The 23621-nt window shown below is 35.8% G+C and overlaps 1 protein-coding gene and 1 pseudogene across 1 annotated transcript; one reads left to right on the top strand and one right to left on the bottom strand.

Moving 5' to 3' along the window:
- The first annotated feature begins 2146 nt into the window (after positions 1-2146).
- LOC110678275 lies at positions 2147-9417 on the top strand (annotated as a pseudogene).
- Positions 9418-11719: 2302 nt separating this feature from the next.
- Positions 11720-13159, bottom strand: LOC110678274 (A-kinase anchor protein 10, mitochondrial-like). Its single transcript, XM_021850897.1, has 3 exons — positions 13154-13159; positions 12461-12841; positions 11720-12226 (listed from the first exon to the last, which is right to left on the bottom strand). Exons 1-3 carry the CDS (start codon positions 13157-13159, stop codon positions 11720-11722), a joined length of 894 nt encoding a protein of 297 aa, XP_021706589.1.
- Positions 13160-23621: the final 10462 nt, after the last annotated feature.

Below are 23621 nucleotides of genomic sequence, written 5' to 3'. Positions count from 1 at the left end.
TGAAATTTTCACAAATATCATCTAATTTACGCCCATGAGAAGTATTTGCAGCCACAGTTGGCCTTAAGAGTTCGGAATATGAGTCAAAACGGTATTTGGTTCATTTCTGTACAATAGACCTTTTACCCTACCTCCCTGAAGTAGGCGCTAGTTCTTGAAGCCAGTCACTATCTGCATGGCGCTAGTGCTGAGTAAACAAGCTTCCCGAGGAGGAAAGAATAGCTCGCAATAACTTATGCATACTATATTTTGGTATCATACCATAATTAGGTATTGTTCAGTTGTCAATATCTCATTTTGGTATTATAATGTAATTGAAAAAAATGTTTAAAATAATTAAAAATACTTTATTTTGGTATTCGATAGCTATTGAGGACTACTGGAGGTATTAAACTGCTATTTAAAAATTTCACTTTTATATTGGTATTTGTAGAATATGCAGAATGTATTATTTGAGATATTTTACCTCTTATGCAGGGGTCATTCATACCTCATTCAGGTTGTAAGTATTGGAAGTTATCTGGTATGGAATACCTCAATTTAGTTATTTTCTTCTGCTCGGGTTAGGCTTCGACCCCACCAAACCCTGCGCAGCGACAAATGTCGTATGAGGAAAAAAAATACTATTGTTAATCTGCTCCAAATAAAATGTGACTAAATTATCTTGTGAATGATAAGTGAAATACAAATGTCGCATTCGAAAACGAGTGTGTCTCGAGCGTATAATCGTATTATTGTTCAGATATAGTAGAGTACATTTGGACATTTTATAAGCGGACATATATGAAACTTAGGTAAATATTAGAAATACCAGTTGTTTGTTCTCGATCAGTTTCCAATCAGTGTTTTATAGATTCGCGCGCCGAACCCACCTAATCTGGTACTGCACTTGAGTGCTAGGCGATGATAGTAGTGCTAGAAATGAGTAGCATAAATTTAAATTCAGTAGTTGTAGTAGATAGCTAAGATTCGTAAGATTAAGGTTAAAGACATAAATTCACTTCAAATTGAGCTTCCAAAGTATAAAGTTATCCCAAATTGTACCAAATAGTATTCCGAATTATTAAAGTGAAATTCCAAGTGAGACCAGTTTCCATTCGAGCAGAAGAAAGACTCCTGGCGGAAGTTAGCGACAACTCCGTGAGCTTTTATAGTTGAGTAGTTGGTAGCGCCACTCCCGCCGAGCATAGTGACTACTTTACAGCAAGTGGCCGTTTTCTCCACCGTTCCAATTCCAACGGAAATCGCGAACCGGCCCCAACACCTATTTTTCAAAGATTTTTGCTATAAAATCCAATAATTCTAACAATAGCTTTCAATTTTGTTGTAGGATTCAATCTAAAAAATATATTCGTGAGCACCGAAAAAGTTTTGATTAAAATATATTCAGTTTACAGATGTCATAAAAAGTGGTTATCCCCCATGAGTTTAGAAAATTGTTATGTCATAACTTCAAAACTCTTCTGAAATGTTATTTTCAAACAATATAAACCAAATTTTTGTTCTAAACAACTTCACGTTAAACGTTTCAAACTTGTCTGTGGAAATAATTTTAACTAAGAACAACAACAAAGTTTTACAACAAAGTACCCTACACTATGCTGTACTTTAGACTGATGCAAATTTTGAAGTTTTTGCTCCCCTATGCTTAAACGGTGTCCATTATGATGAAAATCATTCTCCCAAAATTTTAAGTGATTTGGATGAAATTTGGTTGAGCACACGCCATTTGAAGTTTATATGGAAATTACTATGGAAAAGCCAAACCTTTTGTATTCAATCCTCTATCTGCTCGTCATAATAAAATATGAAAAAGCGAACACACTCTTCCGATGTAAAATCTTCCCAGCTACAACTTTGCTAAAGACCACATTTTGTTGGGACGTAAGGATAATTTGTTATTCTTGATTCCAAAGTCTAAACCATGCTGAGATGGTCATTCAACTACTTTTATGGTGATAAGCTCCATCGAGGTTAATACGCCAATCAAGTATTATCCTCGATTTTGCTAAGCACCAATCGATATTATCCTCGATTTTAATCCCGGTATTAATTTTAGTACGCCGATTTTGGCATACTAAAGAAAATTCGAGATTAACAAAAATGTGGCTACGTGCTTAATTTTGATCACACGCACACTAGTGTAGCCATTAAAAAACAAACGTCAAAAGGAAAAAAATCAAAACAAAACAGAAAGAGTTTTTTTGCGTCGGAGATTCAAGCTGTCCCCAATATTTCCGGCAATATTTCTAAGTTAAAAGGTTAGTATAACTAATAATATACACTATTAACATTCGATAAATACTGAACAGTGATATTTCGGCTGAAGGTGTTTATCCAAATTCAAGCCAATCAGCCGTTCCAACAACTTGAAAAGCGTCGTCATCTGGTCGCTGGTCCTTTGACGACAATAACTATTTCGTGCGGCCTGCGCATGGGCCATGAAATGGGCGAGAAGGCCATCAACATATGCATTCCAGCCAAGCCGAATGCTGCTTTCTTCATAAGTGCTCGTGGCATCGATAAAGTCACCCCCAAGATTTGCAAAGAGCTGCAGTTGTTCCGACTGCGACAGATCAATGACGCCACATTCATCAAGTTGAACAAAGCCACCAAGATGCGCATTGCCGAGCGGTACATCACTTCAGCTATGGGAACCCGACGCTGAAATCTGTTCGCTACCTGATCAAAAAGCGCGGATTCGACAAGCACCGAAAAAGCTGCATTCCGAGCACCGACAACTTTGTGTATCAGTGTAAATTGGGCACCGGCTACCCCTACAAGATGCAATGCGTCGTGGATCTGGCGTATCAGATCTACACTACCGGACTTCCATTCCGCAAGGGCAACAACTTCCTGTGGCCGTTCAAGCTCAACACCCCAAGCGATGGATGGCGCAAGAAGACCACTACGTCGAGTGCAGTGCAGGTAGGAGCGATCTCCAAAAAGAAAGTAAAAATAAATTTTTTTATTATGAAATTTGCATGTACAGATGAATAAACTGCTCTGAGTCTATACATCCATTAAACTCAGTTTGTAGGGTACGAAGGGGCAAGATGGGTCACGGGGCAAGGTAGGTTAATATGATTTTGAAGCAAAAGTTATATTTTGGTGACACGAATGATTTAATTAAATGACTAACGTTTAGCTACTTGAGAGACACCAGCTCGTTTTATTTTTTACGTTTGTTACTTGTAAAAAATAATGGGAAGTATGCACTTTCAACAGAAAAGTAATCGCCTATCTCGATCCGTAGGAAATTTCTTGCAAGAAATGCTCAAGAAAAGCATTTTTATTTGATCGCAGTACGCAGTTGAAAGGAAATGTCAATTCCAATGGGGCTCACTGTAGAAAATTTCTTGACCATTTCTTTCCGCAGAAATTTTTACTTTTCTTGAGCTGAACAGCATACGTAGCTTAATGGTGTAATATCTTAAGTGCCTTAAGCGAAACATTAGATACAATCGACTTATTATTGGAAAAGGGGCAAGTAGATCATCTTGACTTTTGAAGCCAAATTTTTAAAATTTTCTATTTTCTGCTGGAACACTATTTTGTAACATACTTCGCTTAAAAAAGGTGGAAGTTACACGTCGTTATGAAAATGCATAGGATATTGCTTTTGAATCAAACACATATTTTATAAATGATATATGTTCATCATGATAAAAAGTCAGGATTTCGAAATAAATAATCTTTTAGTTAATTTGTTGTTCTTGTTTAGTCAATAGGTATGTAAAAATTAGGAGAGCATAAAAAAGTATGAGTATTGCATATTTGTTCAGAGAAAAATTGAATTTAGCTAAGGTTAACCCATTTTGCTTCTGAGTTCTAAAAAATCGTTCAAGCATACTTTTCATTCACCTATCATAGCTCATTAGTGTGTGAAATGTTTCAGAAAAAGAAAGTCAATTCTTTTTGTATGGGAAGATAAGGGGGTCCTTTCCTTAGGTGACCCATCTTGCCTCTCCTTACCCTATGCATTGGGGTTTTATAATAGTTTTTTTTTTTTAAGGAAAGCAATGTTGCTGTGTTTTGAAAATTATAACGAAATCTGACTGTACAGGTCACACGCAAATGAATGGTCATCATTCTGATGAATAATGATTCTTCAATAATACATTCCAGGGTTTACTTTAGGTACACATGAAAATTCGTTCAATAATTCGGGAGTTTTTTTAAACTACATAAATTAACCAAGAGTTTTTTTTCAGTCAATTCTTCCAGCATCAATCCTGAAATTTCTCATTTGTCGAATTCTCCCTGGATCAATAAGGTATATCTTCCAGTGACTCGGAGAATCATAATTCAGAAAACTCAGTAAGGAATATTCCACACACTTTTCAAGTGTTTAATGCTCGTTAAAAGAATTAGAAGAATTACAGTTAACTCTCCCTTACTCGATATTCCGTAACTCGATATCGAGTTAGAGAACCATAGTAAAAGTTGGTTTTCATGGCTAACTCGATGGTCCCTTGGATCGCATTTGCATTGGTTTTGTGTTCTGTAACTCGATACCTCCCTAATTCGATGGTCCCTGCAATATCGAGTTATGGAGAGTTGACTGTATTGCAGAGATACTTGAAGTTTTTTTTGCGAAATACCAAGAAAAAAATCTGGAAAAGTTTATGTATTTCTTTTTAATGAATTTATGAAGAAGTTTCTATAATCATGCATAATAAATAGATAAATATATGATGTTTATTTAGCCGAATTTCTGGAAAGTTTTAGAGGAAACGCCTGGAAAAATTATAGCAGTTATGTTTTTAAGTAATTGCTATTTGTGCAAAATAGCCATTTTTTCTGAAGCTATAATTATATATTACTATCGGGTCCAAGAAGCCCAAAAAAATTAAAAAAAAAACCTGGGGAAACCACTGGAACAGGTTGTGAAGAAACTTGTGAATAAATTTATTGTGGAATAACAGGAAACACTTTAAGAAATTCTTTGAGGTAAAATGAGATCCCTGTCCATATGTATTTATAGCGTTTATTATGTTGTTGAGCACGATTTGAACGATCAAAAAAAATATACTAACATACTCAACATGTGTACTTAGTGCACTATCAAAGAATGAAGGAATTATTTATTCACAATTCCTCCAGAACATGTAATTGGTCATCCAGTCAGTGATTTTATATAGCGATCGATAACGATTCGTTTTGAATTGTTAGCGATCGCCATCGTTGGACAAAGATCTATAAAAAAATCTTTTTTTTGTTTAAAAACTTTTTAGGATTATAATCAACAAGCCATCAGAAATTTTTCTATTATTCTTTACGTAGGATTCTAGGATGTTTCTGCAAAAAACAATTTCAAGTATTGCTTAAGTAAATTTTTCAATAATCGTTTCTCCGAGTTTTTACATAGTTACATGAACATATTTTTCAACTATTTAAGGAATTGTTCCAGAAATTTCTGCCACTCAACATTACTTACATTACAGACTTCTTCCGGGCAACATTTTCTTCAAGGAATTTTCATATGCACATACAAATATTAATGTTCTTCTATGTCCTGGACCATTTGCACGGTACGAGGGGTAAGGGGATAAAAAAGGAATCAAAAACGAGAAAAAAAGTTATTCTATGTAACTTTTATTTTTAATTTTAATATTTGCACCTTTCCTAATTGTCCCCCGAATCATAATTTTACGTTAAACACCTTAAATTTCTGACAGATGGCAAGAGAATAATGTACCTATTTTCTTAATAAAGGAATACAGAAATAAATTGATATTATTGTATGAAATTTTAATGAGGATTTGCCAGAGAAAAAAATTAGTTGGTCCCAAATCAGAAAAAAATGTGTTTACGTTGAATTTAACGAGTCTACAGATGTTATCAATAATTGATAAAATGTTGAGGAATGGCTTCGACCATAATAAGAAGTCTGAATAAATTACACTTCTTTAGGGATAACTTATATGCTAATTCTACCTGAAGTACGGAAGTGTTGCAGTACAGTAGTTTCTCGATTTTATCACTGCTCGTTTTAATATCGCTCCATTATTATATATGATAAAATTAGAAACATTCCAACAAATTTTCTCGATAAATTCAAACAAACAGATTTTATAAAGTTTTTTATATATTAAATCAATTTATTTATAAATAAACAAATTCAAAGTTTAATAAGTTAATGAGAAGTTGATGCTTTATCAACATGGAAAACATTGTTTTTTCATTTGTTAACAAGACTTAGAATCAACCGCTTCAGTTTTATTCATATTTTTGTTGGAGCTTTATTTCTACAAAAAATACAAAATGCTCTTTCAGCCAAATAACAACGTTGATGAATTATTCCTTAAATGTTGCAGCAGATCTCCACTCAATCAACTTATCGATTTATTTTGATATATCAATGCTCTTGATGAAAAAGCCTGGATAAAAAAGGACATCAAATTCAAGTGTCATCCAAATTGTCCAATCATTCAGAAAACTGAATCAGTCGTAATTTCATGGAATTATTAATTATTAATAAATTATTAATTGTTTTATTTTTAGTTGTGTAAGAATATTTTAGTTGAAATATTAATAAACATGAAAATTTGTATAAAAATCGCTAAGATTTTCTAAACATTTCAAATATTACAAGTGTTATTCTTCTCTATCTGGCCACTGTTTGCTAAATGGTTTGGATTTAGATAATAATGACGAAAATCCATTACTAATTAAGGTATTTTGTTGATCATATTCACGAAAATCTTTTTCTAAGGCACAAATAATTAAAGAAAAATCCTCAAATAATAACAAAATGTCTGTTCAATATATTACACAATATTTTTTAACGCTTTCTCATTGATGTTAACTTTATCAATCCTAGCAATGATTTTTACATTTTTTTTCTACATTTTAATTGTCTTAGGGTTTCACGGTAACAGCAGCAAAATATTACAAATTGAATTTAACCCGTATAAACTGGATACCAAAATTAAGTAACTTGAACAGGAAGGAAGTTTGTTTAAACTGTTTTACTTTTGAGCGCTACGGTATATCAAACTTTCATTCGTCAGGCAATCCTGATATTTCAATCTGTAATTTATATCAGGTAATATCAAACTTTGATTTGAATTTCCGGATTTTAATGTTTCGTTTTATCGCCCAATCGCTGAGGAAAACAAAAAATAAATATGAGGGGGGTGCTTGATATGCTACGTATTTTCCAAGGGGGTGGGTTAACAGCATTTTTGACAAAATACTATGAGGGGGGAAGGGGGTGTAAAAGATATGTGAAAAAAATGCTACGTCATTTATGGGCGGACCCTAATGATGTACAGTAATTTCAAAAGCGTGAATCAAAAATGACTGTTGGCTAGCAAACCTTTTCTGCCAGTTATTTCTTCAGGATTTCATCCACAGATTGTTTCAGAAATTCAATGAAGAATTCCTCCATGGATTTAATCAGGGATTCCATTAGAAATTCGTTTAAGAAAATTCGAAAAAACCTCCAAGTATATCTTCAGGTATTCTTCCAGGTTTACCAGGGATTCTCCAGAGACCACTTCAGGAGATTCCTTTAAGTTCAGAAATTTCTTCAGAGATTTCATCGGGAATTTCTTCAGTGATTCTTCCAGGAATTCTTTCAGCGATTTCTTCGATGATATTTCCAGAAATGCCATCCAAAGAGTTCACTTGGAATTCTTCCAGATTTTTTTTAATACCTTCAAAAATCACTTCCGGAATTTCTCGTGAGATTCTATCAGCAATTCTTTAGAATTTCAGAGATTTCTTCAGAAATTCCACCGAAGATTCTTAAAAAAACTCCTTCGAGATTTTTTTCCATTATTTTTTTAAGGAATATTTACAGAGAGTTTCTCTAGAGATTCCATCTGGAATGGCTCCAAAAATTCTCCCAGGATTTTTTCCAGAGATTCCAGGAATTTCTCCCAGGCTTCAAGTTCTCCGAGGATTCTTTCTAAATACTTCGTGGCAGTGCCGCGGGAAGTGGGTAGGACAGGTAGGATATGTACTATGCAAAAAACACCTGGGTAGGACAGTCAAAGGATTGTCCTACCCACGATTCAACAAAAAAAAGTTCAGCACAAAGCTTCATAAATAAATTTACCTAATTATATATCATCTTTTCAATATACATACAAACTATTTGATGGAGTTTCAGCGCGACGAAACACAAGCATTAAGTATCTTCAGTTTTTTTTCTGAAAAAAAACTACTCAATTTCACAGAAATACTTTCAGGGTCCCCTATAGGGATCTCTCCAGACATTCTTCTAGTGATTTTTCTACCAATTCTACCAGAAATTATTCCAGTGGGTTTTCAAAGGATGCTTAGAAGAATTTCTTCGGAATTTACCTTAGGGAATCCTTGAGAATTCTAAAGCTACTACCTCCACTAAAAAAACTATCCTAGAATTTCCTCCAGATGTTAATTTTACTTCAACTGAATTCTCCAGTTGTTACATTTCTACAGAATTTCCTTCGCAGACATCCATAAAGCTTTATTCCAGAGTTAAAAAAAAGAAATAGCTTGGGATTTATTTATTATTATTATTACTTCGAGAAATCCTGCCTGTTCCTTCAATATTCATCCACGTGTTCTCTCAGAAATCCAAAAATATTTTTTTTTTTTTTCAAAGAATTTCTTTCAAATTCACATAAATTCTATCAGATGTTACTTTGATCCTCTTTAGAAATACTTCATGTTTTCTTTTTTTTTTCAATATAACCTTGGCATTTCCCTATACGCATTCTTGCAAGAATTCCTGAAAACAATCTGTCAAGACTTGCTTGAGAAAATCTCAAAGAATTACTGCTCAAATCTTTAAAGAAATCTCTGGAGCTTAGAGAAATCCCTAGTTGAAATCTTTATAAATCCTGAATGACAATTTTATTGAAAATCCATAGAAATTTCTCGACAAGTAATTGATTGAATTTTTGAAAAACTTTTGATTGGGAATCTTAAAAAATTTCCCAAGGAAATCGTTAAAAGAATCACTGGATAATATTTGGGAGCAGTTAGGACTTTTTTGAAAAATCCATCAAACATTTTTTTTTGAGGAATTTTGAGAAAGTCTAAGTTGAATTCTTGAGTTATCCTAAACAAAATTCTTGTGAAAATACTCTATGAAAATTCGTGGATAAATTCCTTGCAAAATATCAACTAAATAAAATGCTTTAGAAATTTTCGGAGTATTGTCTAAACATTTAAGCAAATATCTGAAAGAATTTCTAATGAAATTCCTAGAGAGAATTATAGAAAACACATACAGACATATATGTCGTAATGTCGTCTGCTCTGATGCTACGAAAAATCAAACTCTTATCTCCTGGCTCCTATTAGGTTTTGTTTTGCTTTCTTATTTGGTTACTTTTAGGTCTCTTTTTGTGCTTTTTTTTCAGACAAGAGGTTTCTAATTTCCTAATTTCTAATTTTTAGGCCACTCAGTCGCACTAGTTTGAAAAATCTATTTTTGAGACAATCTACTTTGAATTTTTGTCAGCAATTTTTCATTCTATGGGAGTCAAAAAAAAAAACTCTTCTATGAATTACCTATGTATTTTTTTCTGTTGAGTAGAAAAATCACTTGAAAGTATCGTTAGAACGCCATGAAGCAGTAGGATTTCCTCAATTTAATTCAAAACCGACCAAGATATCACTTACATCCCTGGCATTTGAGCCCTTCAAATATAGTAACTTTCAATGTCCAGCCTACGAAATCCATAGGGTTAATATTTTGCTTAGCTTCACTGTGCAAATTAAATATTTGCCAATGTTTGTCCTACCCATGGTTTCGAACGTGAACGTGCCTCTGCTTCGTGGATTCCTGAAAGAATTAATGGAGAGATTTCTGAAGAAATCCCTGGAGGAATTCATGAAAAAATCCCTGAAGGAATTCTTGAAGAGATCTCTGGAGGTATTCCTGAAAATACCCAGCAGGTTTTTAGAAGGATTTCTCGAGGTAATTCATGATAAATCTCAGTTGAATTCTAAATGAAACGGGAATTGTTTCAAGAATGCCCTTAGTAATTCCATTATGAATTCTTACAGGAATTCCACCAGAGATTGCTTCACGGATTTCTTCAGATATCATCTAAGCAATTGGTCATCTTGGTTCGCGGAAAGTTTGATAATACGACTTCTGATCGGTTGCAAACTGCGTTAAACATTACTCTCAAATGGTGTAGTAAAGAAAGGTTAAACGTAAACCCTTAAAAAACAATTACCGTGCCTTTTACCAGAAGGAAAAAAAGGAAAGCTTACACAGCCTTCTTTGAATGGAGTTCAAATTCTATTTTCGGAAGAAGTTAAACATCTTGGGGTTACTTTGGATAAGAAATCGAACTGGAACTCTCATCTGATAAAGGTCCTAAGTAAGAGTACTAATGCCCTATGGTGTGCAATAATGCCCCACATAAAACTTGGGGACTGCGACCTAATATGGTAAACTGGATTTATTCAGCAATAGTCCGACCAAAAATTACTTATGCTTCACTGGTATGGTGGCCCAAGACAAATGAGGTAACCGTTCAGAAAAAGCTGGCTAAGTTGCAAAGACTTGCTTGTATATCAATGACAGGGGCAATGAAAACCATCGGTTGCCTTGGATGCCCTTCTTAAGGTGAAGATAAATCGAAGCCAAACCTCAAATTTTCAAGAGCACAAATCTAGAGAACCAAACATCCGTTGAGGCTGAAAACTTAATCGATTGGTCATTAGCTGGTGGTGACCAATCGATTAAGTTTTCAGCTCAAACGGGTGTTCGGTTCTCCAGATTTGTGCTCTTGAAAATTTGAAGTTTGGCTTCGATTCATCTTTACCTTAATATACTGCCTTTACATCAATTCATTAAACTGCATGCTGCAAAAAATGCCTTGCAGTTTATTCGTTATAATAAAATACTAGATGGTGATGATGGTCACATGAAGATCATCAAGGAATTCAATTTAAATTCAGATATGAAAACAATGCACTCTCAGGGTGAAACTGAAAAATTGGGAAATGTCCATGGTAGAATCCAATTGAAACGCCACGGATACATCCAAGCAAGCGAAAAGATTCATAAAACCCAGTCTAGCAAAAGCCCGGGCTATACTGAATCTTAATAAAGGAAATCTTAGGGTAATAACTGGCCTGATGATCGATCACTGCCCAAGTAGGTATCATCTTAAAAAGTTAGGAAAAATCCAATCGTCTGAGTGTCGTTTTTGTAAAGCCGAAAACGGAACTGCTGAGCATTTACTCTGCAACTGCGGAGCATTGCTTGATCAAAGAATGTTAACATTTGGGAAAGGGTTATTAGAGCCCTTGGAAATTTGGCAAGGTAGTCCTAATAGGGTAATAGACTTTATAAAACGAGTTGTGCTCAGTTGAGACAGTGTGACACATCAACCTGACAGACATCTCAATTGTGAAAGGATATACCATACCACAATATTCCTAAATAATGGAAGCAGTGGTTAAAAGGCTCTACAGATGAGGAAAAAAGAAAAAAAAAAGGAATTGGTGGATAAATCCCAAAGATCTTTCTGCAGAGATTCCTCTAGGAGTTTCTTCAGGGAGTTCTTAGAGGAAAACATGAAGTAGTTCACAAATCACTTCTTGGAGGGATTCCTTAAAGAATTCCTTATACGAACGGTTCGAAATACTCGCAAACTGGAATAAAAAGAAAAGAGAAAAGGAAACAGAGCAGGCACCACGATGTGTCTCACCAGTGGCCTCAATCTACCCCAGCAACTCCGAGAGATTGTTATTAGAGTTAAGATTTCAGGAATCCTTGGAAGTACCGCTTCTCAAGGAATCGTTCAATTATCCTCGAAGGAATTTCGAAACAATTTTTGATCATTCCTGCTTCTGGTGAACAGATCCCTTCTTCGACCAGGAAACGGATTTTATCACTAACTTTCAATGGACAGGTCGCCTGGAGTGAGTAGTACTTCTCGTACAGCACGACAGCATCCTCTTGTCCTTGGCTGTTTTCGGTGCTCCTGCGAAAGTGGCTGACCGTCACACAAAACTCCAAAATGTACCGTTTGCCCTTCTGTTCCAGGTATTCCATAAAGTAGAACAGAGCCATCTCGCTGCAGAGTATATCCTTCAAGGTTAAACTGTCGCTCGAGAGCACCTCAAAGGTATATTTACTGTAGAAGCTGCTCTCCAGGAACGCATTCAGGTAGCTCTTCTCCATCGCCTCCAGCAGGTACTGTTGGGCGTCGTCGAAAATCCGCTCGCTGCAAGTTCCACCGCACAGGGCCAACGAAATGCGCTACATAATCGTGGCCGTCACTTCTATGTAGCTGGGCGAGTTGCTCACCAAATACTTTCGGTAGATGCAGTTTCCCGACGTTCGACAACCCGGGTCACCTTCATCCGTTGTGGTAGTTCTATCATCAAAAGCGTTCTCCGAATATGTGGAAATTAAATCGCAATCCACGCTCAGGTAGAATAAACTGTCGAACCCATCCAAGGATACACTTCACTGCAGTCCACAATACCAAACACCGTCTTTCCCAGTGCCATTTCCGCCATCAACCCGGGCATTGTCCGCACTGGCAGCCGCCTTGAAGCTCTCCACGTCGAGCAAGAATTTGACCAACGCTAGGGCTTCTTTCGTTTCCAGGTACTGCACAAAGTAGCAAATGCAACTTTGCTCGGCCAGAATATGCAGATTCCGGGACAGTCGCGACCGGACTTCCGTCGGATTATCCAACTGTTCGGCTTCCTGCAGGGCTTGCTCGTCGTTTGCCGGTTCACCACTATGATTTGCACCGCCGGAATCAATGACATCATCGGCCGAGGTCGCTTTCGATGATGGTTCCTGATGCGCCAAACTGTTGCTGCTGTTGCTTCCAGTGATTGAATTTTTCCGCGGCACAACCGTCTATTTCAGGAACTGCAGCATTCCGACGGACACGAATTCCGATACTCCGTCGAAGGTTGGCCAAAAGACTGATTGACCGTTTTCGGATACTTCCGTCCCTGGACATAAAACAAACGAACAAAACAAAAACAACAAGTAATGACACTTTTCTTTCTTCATTTCTGCTTCTCATTCTCATACGCACACATTCTCACGCGGCTGCGTGCTTTTCGTTTAATACCGGTTTTGATGCTTAACGAACACGGTAATAAATTTAATCTCGGATTTTAGAAAATCCAGATTAAATCTCGTATTAGCATCGTCGGAGCTTACCACCATTAGAGCAACACTGCTGTTTTGCTGTAGAACATAGTAGCCTGGATTACTTTGATCTATGGACCGATGCACGAGTTCACTAGTTTGACGTTTGAGCGGTGCCGAATTCACTCGTTGCCATGGTCACTTAAATAACACGGCATCGCTCAAACGTCAGATAGTGAACTCGTGCATCGGTCCATTCTTCCCGCCAGGAGAACCACGGTTGCCTGCTGAACAGTTGGTGAAACATGCTACATGCAAACCAACTTTATGATGATGAATAACAATTTTTCCTGACGTCCAATCAAAATGTGGTCTTCAGCAAAGTTGTAGCTGGAAGAATTTCACATGAGAAGAGTTTATTCACTTTTCCATAAAATATTATGACGAAGAAATAGAGGGCTGAACACTAAAGGTTGGCGTTTTCCATAGTAATCTCCATATAAACTTCAAATGGCGTGTGCACAGTCAAATTTCTTCCAAATCATTTCAAATTTTGGGAGGATGCTTTTTACCATAATTTAAATCGTTTAAGCATAGGGGAGCAAAAAATTCGAAATATGCATCACTCTACTGTACATACCTTCACCTAATTGATGTTATCTCAATATTCAATCATTTTTGAATTTATATTCAAATTATACTTAAAATAGGACCCTATTCTGCGGTTTATTTATTTTATAATAAAAATACAAAATATTTCTAGTGAGCGGAGTGCATTAATATACTTTTTTTCTAGAATATAACCTGTTGTTTCCATAATTTCAAATAACGATGTGTTGCGGTTACGGTTATCCATCTCTATGATAATGTTTGGTAGTAAAATATGAAATAAATATAATCATTGCGCAATTTTTAGATGGAAACATTTACTATGGATTAGGTACATCTATTTAAAAGTCAAACTGAAAGAAATTGACTAAAATTTTTGGTTTGAGATTTTTTATAAATGCTATATTAATCAAGATTATGAAGTATGAGATACCAATATCCACTCGTAAGTACTCTAAAACTGATAATACGTTTTTAATACTCGTTCAGTATCCGTACTTTTTTTTTTTTTTTAAAGAGAGACACTGACACGTTAATGCTTCCAGTGGGCATTTATGCCCTTTGAAGGAAGCACCACACTAGACAACGGACTAGCATGCAACGCCCAGTGGCACAGTCGGAAAACATTCCTCACGAAAAGTTTACCGGCCTGAGGCGGGAATCGAACCCACACTCCCTAGCACGATGCGGCTAAATGCCTGGTGACACTAACCGCACGGCTACGAAGCCCACAAGTGTAAGTGATAATGATGTGAACTTGAAAAAATACGATATTGTTCGAACTGTTTTTTCGAAGAATGTTTTTAGCAAAAAACATTGAATAAGTGGGTTTTGTTTTCTTAAATTTACTTAAGTCACAGACAAACAGACGTAACACTGACGAAATTTCCATCGACCACTCATTTAACAATCATTTCAAATTCGCTATGTTACAAATCTCACACCCAGAGGCGCGCGCATCGTTTTTCTTCGCGTTTGACGTTTCACACTAACGCCATCTGCCGGTCTTGTTGCACGAAACACCTTTTCGTGTATCATGCTCACCAGATGATGATGGTGTAAACTGGGCGATGGAATTTGAAGAAATTTGTTCTAACTGTTACGTCTGTTTGTCTGTGCTTAAGTTTCAAATATGTCCGCATATATTTTTTCCAAACGTTTTCTACTACATCTAAATAACGTAATGAAGATATTGAGCAATCATCTAGCACATAAACAAATAGTTTTGAATTTTTGTTTTTTGTTAGGTGTACGAATATGGGATTGACTCAATTTTTGACACGAAATCAATACTTTTCCATTATTCTAAAGATTTTAGCGAATAAATAGAGTTTTTGATAGTCGAGCAATAGATGACACCTACGACCTTCGTAAGATAAAGTATATCGAAGTCCGTAAATAATGCAATTCGACTTACCCGAGAAATTATTGTATCCAATCAGCGATCAACTCATTGAAAACACTTGCGTTGAAATGAATATGGCGTATAGTTGAAGTTTTCATCCAAAAACCTAGTACTATTTCAACACATGATTTTACATACTTTCATAGAATGGGAAGCAAATTAAAATGGAAATAAAACGTCAACTTGCAAATAACTGAAAATTAAGAAATTTTGAAAAAAAATAGTATCAAAACTGGGTTGAAAGTTTTAAAAAGACAGAACTTGATAATATCCAAATTAGTAGTAATGAGGGAGTACTACATTTTGAGTATTTTTTATCTCACATTTGAGTTGTTGCGTTTCTCCGTGTGTGCTTTTACCGAGATGTTTGAAATCAGCTGATTTTGATGCACTTTGACAGTACTTCTATAGTGGTTTTCACGCCCAATGGTATGGGTACCCTAGTGTAGATGTAGTTGTGAACCTTAGAGGAAAACAATATGCACTCAGTCTCGAAAAACACGCAGAAAACGGGTTTAAATTTTTCAAATTGGGTAATATTTCCATATGCATTTTGGTGAGTCTGGAAAGCGTGTGCAAGTTTCTTTGAGGAAAACAAAAACAAACTGTGTATGACGAGCGTATGCTAGTCTACGTGTGTTCAAATGTCACTAAGCTCTATGGAGATGACCGTCTGCACGTTCGCCGATGTAAACAAATTTTTATTTTATTTTACATATATGTACATATTTTTGATTTATTTCTCAATGCTACTATGAATTACGAAATTTAAAAAAAAATTGAAAAAAATGTAGTGTAAGTGATGTATATTTCATTTTATTTCAATTTATGTGTTCGGATTTCGAATGGATTTGAAGTATGTTTTTAGATTTTGCCGAGACATGGTAAAGTCAATAGTTTCGCAATGTTGATTGTAAATAGCCATCATTTAATTTAGAGGGCCATTTTTGGCATTTTTGTTCGATGATGTTGCCTAAAAGGAATGTACAAATTTAGTTTTGATTATATTTCTGTAGAATCAATACGTTGCGAAACGATATTATTTATAAATGAAGCCCTTGCAATTTCACGTCGCTCTTTCAAAGTGTGTATGTCAATAAGCATGCAGCGTGCTTTGTAGGGTGGAAGTGGAAATGTTGTTGTTTGTTTGTTTTATTAACGACACTTCACACGTTAAATGTGCATTCGTGTCGGAGGAAGTGGAAATGATGTCCAACCTAATTTACGAAGAGCATATAGTAGAAACTGTTTTTGTACAGATTCTAATCTATCTTCGTGTGTGATTGAGAAAGGAGACCATACAATGCTGCAGTATTCCATGATTGATTTTACATATGCAATATATAGAGGTTTAATTGTGTATGGGTCATGAAAGTTGTAGCAGAAACGTTTAATGAAGCCTAGCAAGTTATTAGCCCTGTGGATTATTGTATTGTAGTGGTCTACGAAAGAAAGTTTAGAGTCTAAGATTACTCCTAAGTCTCTTACTCTTTCACATTTTGATTTCCTAATGCAATTGAAATGTGTGGTGTTATTCTTTTTCTCCTAAATGAAATTAGATTGCATTTTTTTACATTTAGTTCTTATAGGCTTTTTTGCACCATGTATAGAATGTTTCTATTTCGTTGTCTTCTTCGTTTCTTATTTCCAGGTAGAGCTTCATCTCATCGGCATAAATTAACACTTTCAGTTTATTAAAAATGTCACGTTTACGTACATGATAAAAAGAAGAGGTCCCAAATGAGAGCCTTGAGGGACACCCGAAGTGACTTGAATTGGTTTTGATTTGTTTCCTTTGAATTTTATGATTTGTTGGCGGTCAGTTAAATACGATTTAAGCCATTTCAGGAGTCCTGGCTCGATTTTTTGTAGTTTGAAAAGTATCATTGGTATGTCTATGCGATCACCTTGCTTAAGTCCGTATAAAGAGCTTCTACGTGTTTTCCATTGTCCATCGCATTCAATGAATAGTCAACAAATTGAAGTAAATTTGATGAGGTCGAGCGACCTTTAAAGAAGCCGTGCTGTGTGTCAGTAATACTATTTTTGATTTGAAGAAATAGTTTTTCGTTGACAATTGACTCGAAAAATTTTGGAATACAAGAGAGGGATTCCACGGAGGCATGCAAGTCGATTCTGATCGACCATTTCAAAAATATCTGAAACTTTGCACAGTTTTTCAGTTCCATCTAAATCGTCATTTTCCGATATCAAATCTTCAAGTTGAGTCACGACTAACTTTTCAAAAGGGTGTATGTGAAAATGGTTCAAAAATATTCAAAAAGCTGCACAGCAAAAACGGTTCGTTCGATTGTTAGACAACTAAATAAAGATTCCAAAAAAAAATACACACAGTAAAAAAATTTGCATTAAAAAACATCATTTTTGTCACAAAAACTCAAATATCTCAAAACCCTATCGGAACACCAACGAGGGAAAACGGTCCATTATATTAGCTATCTACCATAAAAATTTGGTGATGGTAAGCCAATAAACAAAAAAGTTATGACATTTCAAATATTATTCAAATAAATTCAAATATTATTCAAATATTCTCTTGAGATAGTGGCAATACCACGATAATTAATGTCAGATTTTCGGCCGGTTTTTATATGGTAGGCAAAAAGGAGCTTTTCCATTGTTTTGGGAAGATTCCGGATTCAAGGGATTTATTAAAAAACCAAAACAATGGCGCTGTTAGTTCATTTGCTAAATTTTTCTAAAAAAATGGTGGAATCGTGTCCGGGCCAGGTCCTTTTAAAACGTCCAAATTCATTAGAGCGTCTGAAATTTCCCGCACATGGATTTGATTTACACCAATATCTCTAAAAAATTCCGGATAAAACGCAAAATAATTGCGATCACGGTCTTCTTCCGAAAATGTAGCATAGATTTCTTGGAAAAAATTGCCAAATAGATTGCAAATTTTATCAAAGTTGTCACCCACATTTTCATCAAGGTACATAACGAATGAAAGGGGCCCAGCGGTAAACGCGCAGCTATTCAGCATGACCATGCTGAGGGGTCGTGGGTTCGAATCCCGCTGGTCGAGGATCTTTTCGTAAAGGAAATTTTCTCGATTCCCAGGGCATAGAGTATCTTCGTACCTGCCACACGATATACACATGCAAAAATGGTCAATCGGCAAAGAAAGCTCTCAGTTAATAACTGTGGAAGTGCTCATAAGCTGAGAAGCAGGCTCTGTCCCAGGAAGGACATTATGCCAGAAAGAAGAAGAAGAATAGATGGAAAATTGTCAGATTTTAGTTTGCATAGACATTTCGATGTCCTTATACCAGCATGCAAATATTAAAGTGAGTACCACTTTTTGAGCTCGAGTTTCACTTATATTATGTGTTGAAATCGTTCATTATTGACTGACAATATGTTGGCAACTGACTTATGGAATTAGAAGTTAACCTGAATTCGATTTCAGCTCAATAATCACGTGGTCCTTATTCGCAAAGCGCACCTCTTTCGGAAGAATTAGATGCCCTTCCAAACACAACGCTTTCTATTCTAATAATTTGAAATCGAAGATCTGTTTTGTAATATTGGTCTTAGATTTCGAAGTAACTGAATTCATCGGGAAAAATGGAGTGCTTCCTTTTCCATTAGTTTCCTGTTCATGAAATCACTTTTCTTGTCGGTTTCCGATGTTATTGTTTCATGGTACTATTTCTCCAACTTCGCATGTTTGCAATGACTTTGCACCAGTACCTACCTATGGCTGGTTCCCACAAAGCTGCTTCGGTTTCGCTCGTCAGGGGACGGGGAAGTAAAGGGAGCTTCCAGGTGGTAAACCATCGCACCAACAATTGTTTGGAAACACATAAATGACAAAATACCACTTCTTCGACTTTGGCTCTGGCTTTCGTCGCCCTCACCGTTTTTGGTGCAGTTGTGGAAGCTGGAAAAGCGGGATAAGTTTGCAATAAGGAAAACTATGCTGGTGCGGTACCTGTCTAAGTAACATATGAGTTTTCGTGAAGGGGGGGAATGATGGGGAGGCCGGAGTGAGCGCGGGAACAAAACCGTAGGATGTGAGTCAGACAAATGACTTGAGTTATTTATTTCCACATTCATGACATTATTTTTCAAATTGCGACCCGGCATGTGTGGCGTGGTGTAGATGTAGAACTTTGGGAGCTTTTTTTCCGTCGTTTGCGAAATGCATATGTGCTGAGGTGGTTAGAGAGGTTTGTTCAACCGGGTGTGGCATTGCAGTTTTTCCTGCCAATTTAAGTCACATTTGTTTGTGTTTTCTCGCATGACTTTCTACTTGCGTTGTTTTAAAAGCTGCTTTTTTGAGGAGAAAAAAACGATGTTGTACTTTTGTTCTCTCGACATAAAAGACGAACAATGGGTGTAGGTTAGGTTGATTAGTTAGAAAACTTTGTTTTACTGATAAAACCTGAACGTATCAGGTATTCAAAGACCGGCTCCAGAGGCACATTCATCGTCAATTGAAAGGTTTATGCCATCGCCATATTTGAACCTGTTTCATCTTCTCCCGATGGAAGAAGAAGGGGGTGGAAATAGGCGTCGGGTTCCTTAAAGAGAAAAACGCAAGCGGAATGAGATCATCCAGCTCCATATCACAATAGGTTTAAACAGCGCCCTAAAAATAGCATGATCGTAAAGAGAGTCTACAACTCATTACCACAATGGGTTAAGAATAACTAAGTATCCTGAAGATTCAGCCATCTGAATTCAGTCACTTAATAAATTTTTATCAAGTAGTCTGAATCTCAATTGCGCGAAGACTTGACAGTTATATCTCAGATGATACGATGCTCCTTAACCAGTACAGGCCTTAGTAGAAGAAAAAATTCTAAAACCCTCACCGCTCAGCGAATACTTAACGGATTTCAATTATTTTTTGGCAGTACACTGGATCTTCGACACGAATGCACCCTGATGTAAAGTGTCGTTAATACACACAAAAAAAAGTATACTGGCCCACACATATAGTTTCTAAAAGTGGTCAAAGGATATCAGGAATATTCATGTGGCCGGAGTTATTGCGGTGGATCACTGGGTCAGGTCGGGTGACAAGGGTTATGTGCTTTTGTGCCCCTGGAGGTAGGCAAGTCACAGATAATTTTTAGAATCGGCTATAATGTAACCTCTACATCGAGGAGTTTTAAGAAAAACGCATCATCATAAACCTTCTGGTAAACGATTAAATTGGACAACTATGACTACTATGACCATTTTCGGGTCCTCGGGATGCCTCAAATTTCTGATAAAGTGGACAATTTGTATCTCAAACTCTATGTCAAGCTTATGGGAACGCAAGTTAGTGTTAGTTAGAATTGAAACGGTTTAGTATCCAACAAAACTAGAGCCAGTTCTTCAGGGCATTAGGTCCAAGTGACCGCCTCCGGTACACTCTAAACGTTGCAAAACTATTAACTAATCATGTTAAGTACAATACTGTTAAGAGCGGCTTGATACTTCACATACTCCAATTGCGATTGAGTTTTATTAAGACCCACCTGGAGTTTTATTAAGACCCACCTGGTAAGTCTGCTAGGAGAAGCAGTTTGCCTAAGCTACTTCTGCTACACGTGTTGTGCTATATGCACAGGCCCCTCCCCGAAGAAATGCCGTAAGGTGGTTCCGGGGAGATAAGGGTCTGAGGCCAAGGGTAATGTCGATGCACTGTTCACCACTTGAGCAATTCTAAAAGAATTGCTCAAGCACAGTGCATAGGCTGCACAGTGCTTCCAAGGGCCTATATTCGTGATCGAAAATGTTTTGCACCAGAAAAATTGGTTTTAGAGGTATGGTGTCTTCAGAGAAGTTGTTCGGGATGTTGAAGCCCTTCTTAAGAAAGAATTATTTTTGTGATGAATCCACCTAGCAGTGAGATAGATTTTCACTTTTTTGAAAAAGTGGAGATACAGCAATGGCGTCTTCGGCAAAGTTGTAGATAATTTCACTACATGAAAATTTGCTGAAGACACTTTAGCTCTATCTATTGAATTTTAAGAGATATGGGTCATTTTTTGTGAACGACCCCTTAAAACTAGTTTTTTTGTTATATCTCTTTCTGAGTATTTTTGAGATTTTTCACATGTTCTACAAAGTTGTTTAAATTGATAAAATATGCATTTCTTCAGAAGACACAAAAAATGTATCTCTTATTTTTTCGAAGTTATATGATATTTTATGTTGAAAAATTGACTATTTCACCTTCCTCTAACATTTACAGGGGCAAATTGGGGCAACATTTTTAGCTTGCATATAAAAGAGTAACTTAATAGCTATCAAATCCATGGTAACTGACACGTGGCACTGCTTTCCTTGACTACAAAATATGTTCCGTAAAATGTTGAAAAGTTAAAAGTATGCAGCTTTTAATACCGTGTATTTTTTAAATACGCCATCTTTCATGGGTCTGGGTCATTTGGTATAAATCCATTTGGCATAAGTTCATCTGGCATCAAGCCGTTTGTTATAAAAGACATTTGGCATAACGGACATTTGGCACAATGGTCATTTAACATAAACTCATTTATAAAGAACAGGTATATATTGAAAGAAAGAATTTTATTCTAATTATGCGAAATGACCGTTATGATAAATGGCCATTATTTCAATTGGGGTTATGCCAAATGACCAAATGCTAAATGGCTTTAAGCCAGATGAACCGTTCCCATTTTTCATGGCTGAGTGGAAAATTATCAGGTCTTCTAGGATATGATATTTTCGGTTATGACTGTAAAAACGTGATCTCTCAAATACTAAATTGTTTTGGATATAGTTAACGTGAAATAGTTAGTTATATTAAGTAAATATTGCACTAAAACTTTTAAGACACAAATCTGGCGAAGTAGGCATCGAATGATAGTGATTTTTATTTTAGCTTTGTGCATTAGTAGAAAGCATAAAATAAGAATATAATGCTTGTTAATTCAATATTCGTTCAGTTAAGTGCTTTTAGAATGCGGACAGAGATATAGCATAATTCGGCCATTGGGATGACCATCTCTAGATTTCGATATGTTTCACTTTAAGCACAGTGGATAATGTAAATAATCAATTCGCCTAAGACTACAAATCATCATATGAACACTTTTTTAATAATAATAGTTAAAAGATAGTCTTTTATGGAGAAAGAAATTGTTGAGAGAGAGGATCCAAGAAATAATCTACATTGGCAAAAATATTGAGATGTGGATAGTCGACTGTATTATCGCACAGAAATATATAAAAAGGGTCTTATTTTAAACTTTCTTCTTCACATGCTCAAAAACTAGTATCTAAAATCTTAAAAATACACATATCAGCGAAATTATAGCTTGTTTATGGTAACAAATGATAGTCCGTTTGAAAGCCATTCTGTTCGTATGTCACGCCACTTTAGTTTTATATATATGAAAAGACGGATAGATTTATAAAGATTATGTTCTCTTGTGAATACAAAAGAGCAAAATACCAAAACTAAAGAAAACATTCTTTCCTTTATTATTGTTATTATTATTATTACTATTATTATTATTTTAGGCTTAATTAGGATGACTTCCGTTTTAGGGCAAATAAATTACTAACATTATTCTATGTGCTTTATACTACGTTCAGTATAGAGCTGATGTTACGTAATAAAGGCTATCTCTAAGAAGTCATACATCTAGTTTTCACTGTAAATGAGAAGTATGACGTTTGATTTCAAGATATCCTATCTTAGACAATATCACCATTAGCCAAACCTAATATATCATTGCGTAAAAGACCTGAAAATTGTCACTCAGCCCTGAAAAATGGCGTATTTAAAAAATAAACGGTATTAAAAGTTGCATAATTTTAATTTTTCAATATTTTACAGAACATATTTTGTAGGCAAAGAACGCAGTGCCACGTGTCAGTTACCATGGATTTGATAGCTATTAAGTTACTCTTTTATATGCAAGCTAAAAATGTTGCCCCAATTTGCCCCTGTAAATGTTAGAGGAAGGTGAAATAGCCGATTTTTCAACATAAAATATCATATAACTCCGAAAATATAAGAGATACATTTTTTATGTCTTCTGAAGAAATGCGTATTTTATCAATTTAAACAACTTTTTACAACATGTGAAAAATCTCAAAAATACTCAGAAAGAGATATAACAAAAAAACTAGTTTTAAGGGGTCGTTCACAAAAAATGACCCATATCTCTTAAAATTCAATAGATAGAGCTAAAGTGTCTTCAGCAAATTTTCATGTAGTGAAATTATCTACAACTTTGCCGAAGACACCATTGTTGTATCTCCACTTTTTCAAAAAAGTGAAAACCTATCTCACTGCTAGGTGGATTCATCACAAAAATAATTCTTTCTTAAGAAGGGCTTCAACATCCCGAACAACTTCTCTGAAGACACCATACCTCTAAAACCAACTTTTTTGGTGCAAAACATTTTCGATCACGAATATAGGCCCTTGGAAGCACTGTGGGCTGGTTTAAGCGGGTCGTCGTTGGTGCGTCATCCCCGCATTCCCTGAGTTACCCTCTCTGGGGATTTGTTTGCAGATTTCCC

Source organism: Aedes aegypti, chromosome 3 (genome assembly GCF_002204515.2).
Source record: "Aedes aegypti strain LVP_AGWG chromosome 3, AaegL5.0 Primary Assembly, whole genome shotgun sequence".
NCBI lineage: Eukaryota > Metazoa > Arthropoda > Insecta > Diptera > Culicidae > Aedes > Aedes aegypti.
The sequence above is the reverse complement of the archived record's forward strand: the minus strand, read 5'-3'. Positions and strand labels throughout refer to the sequence as shown.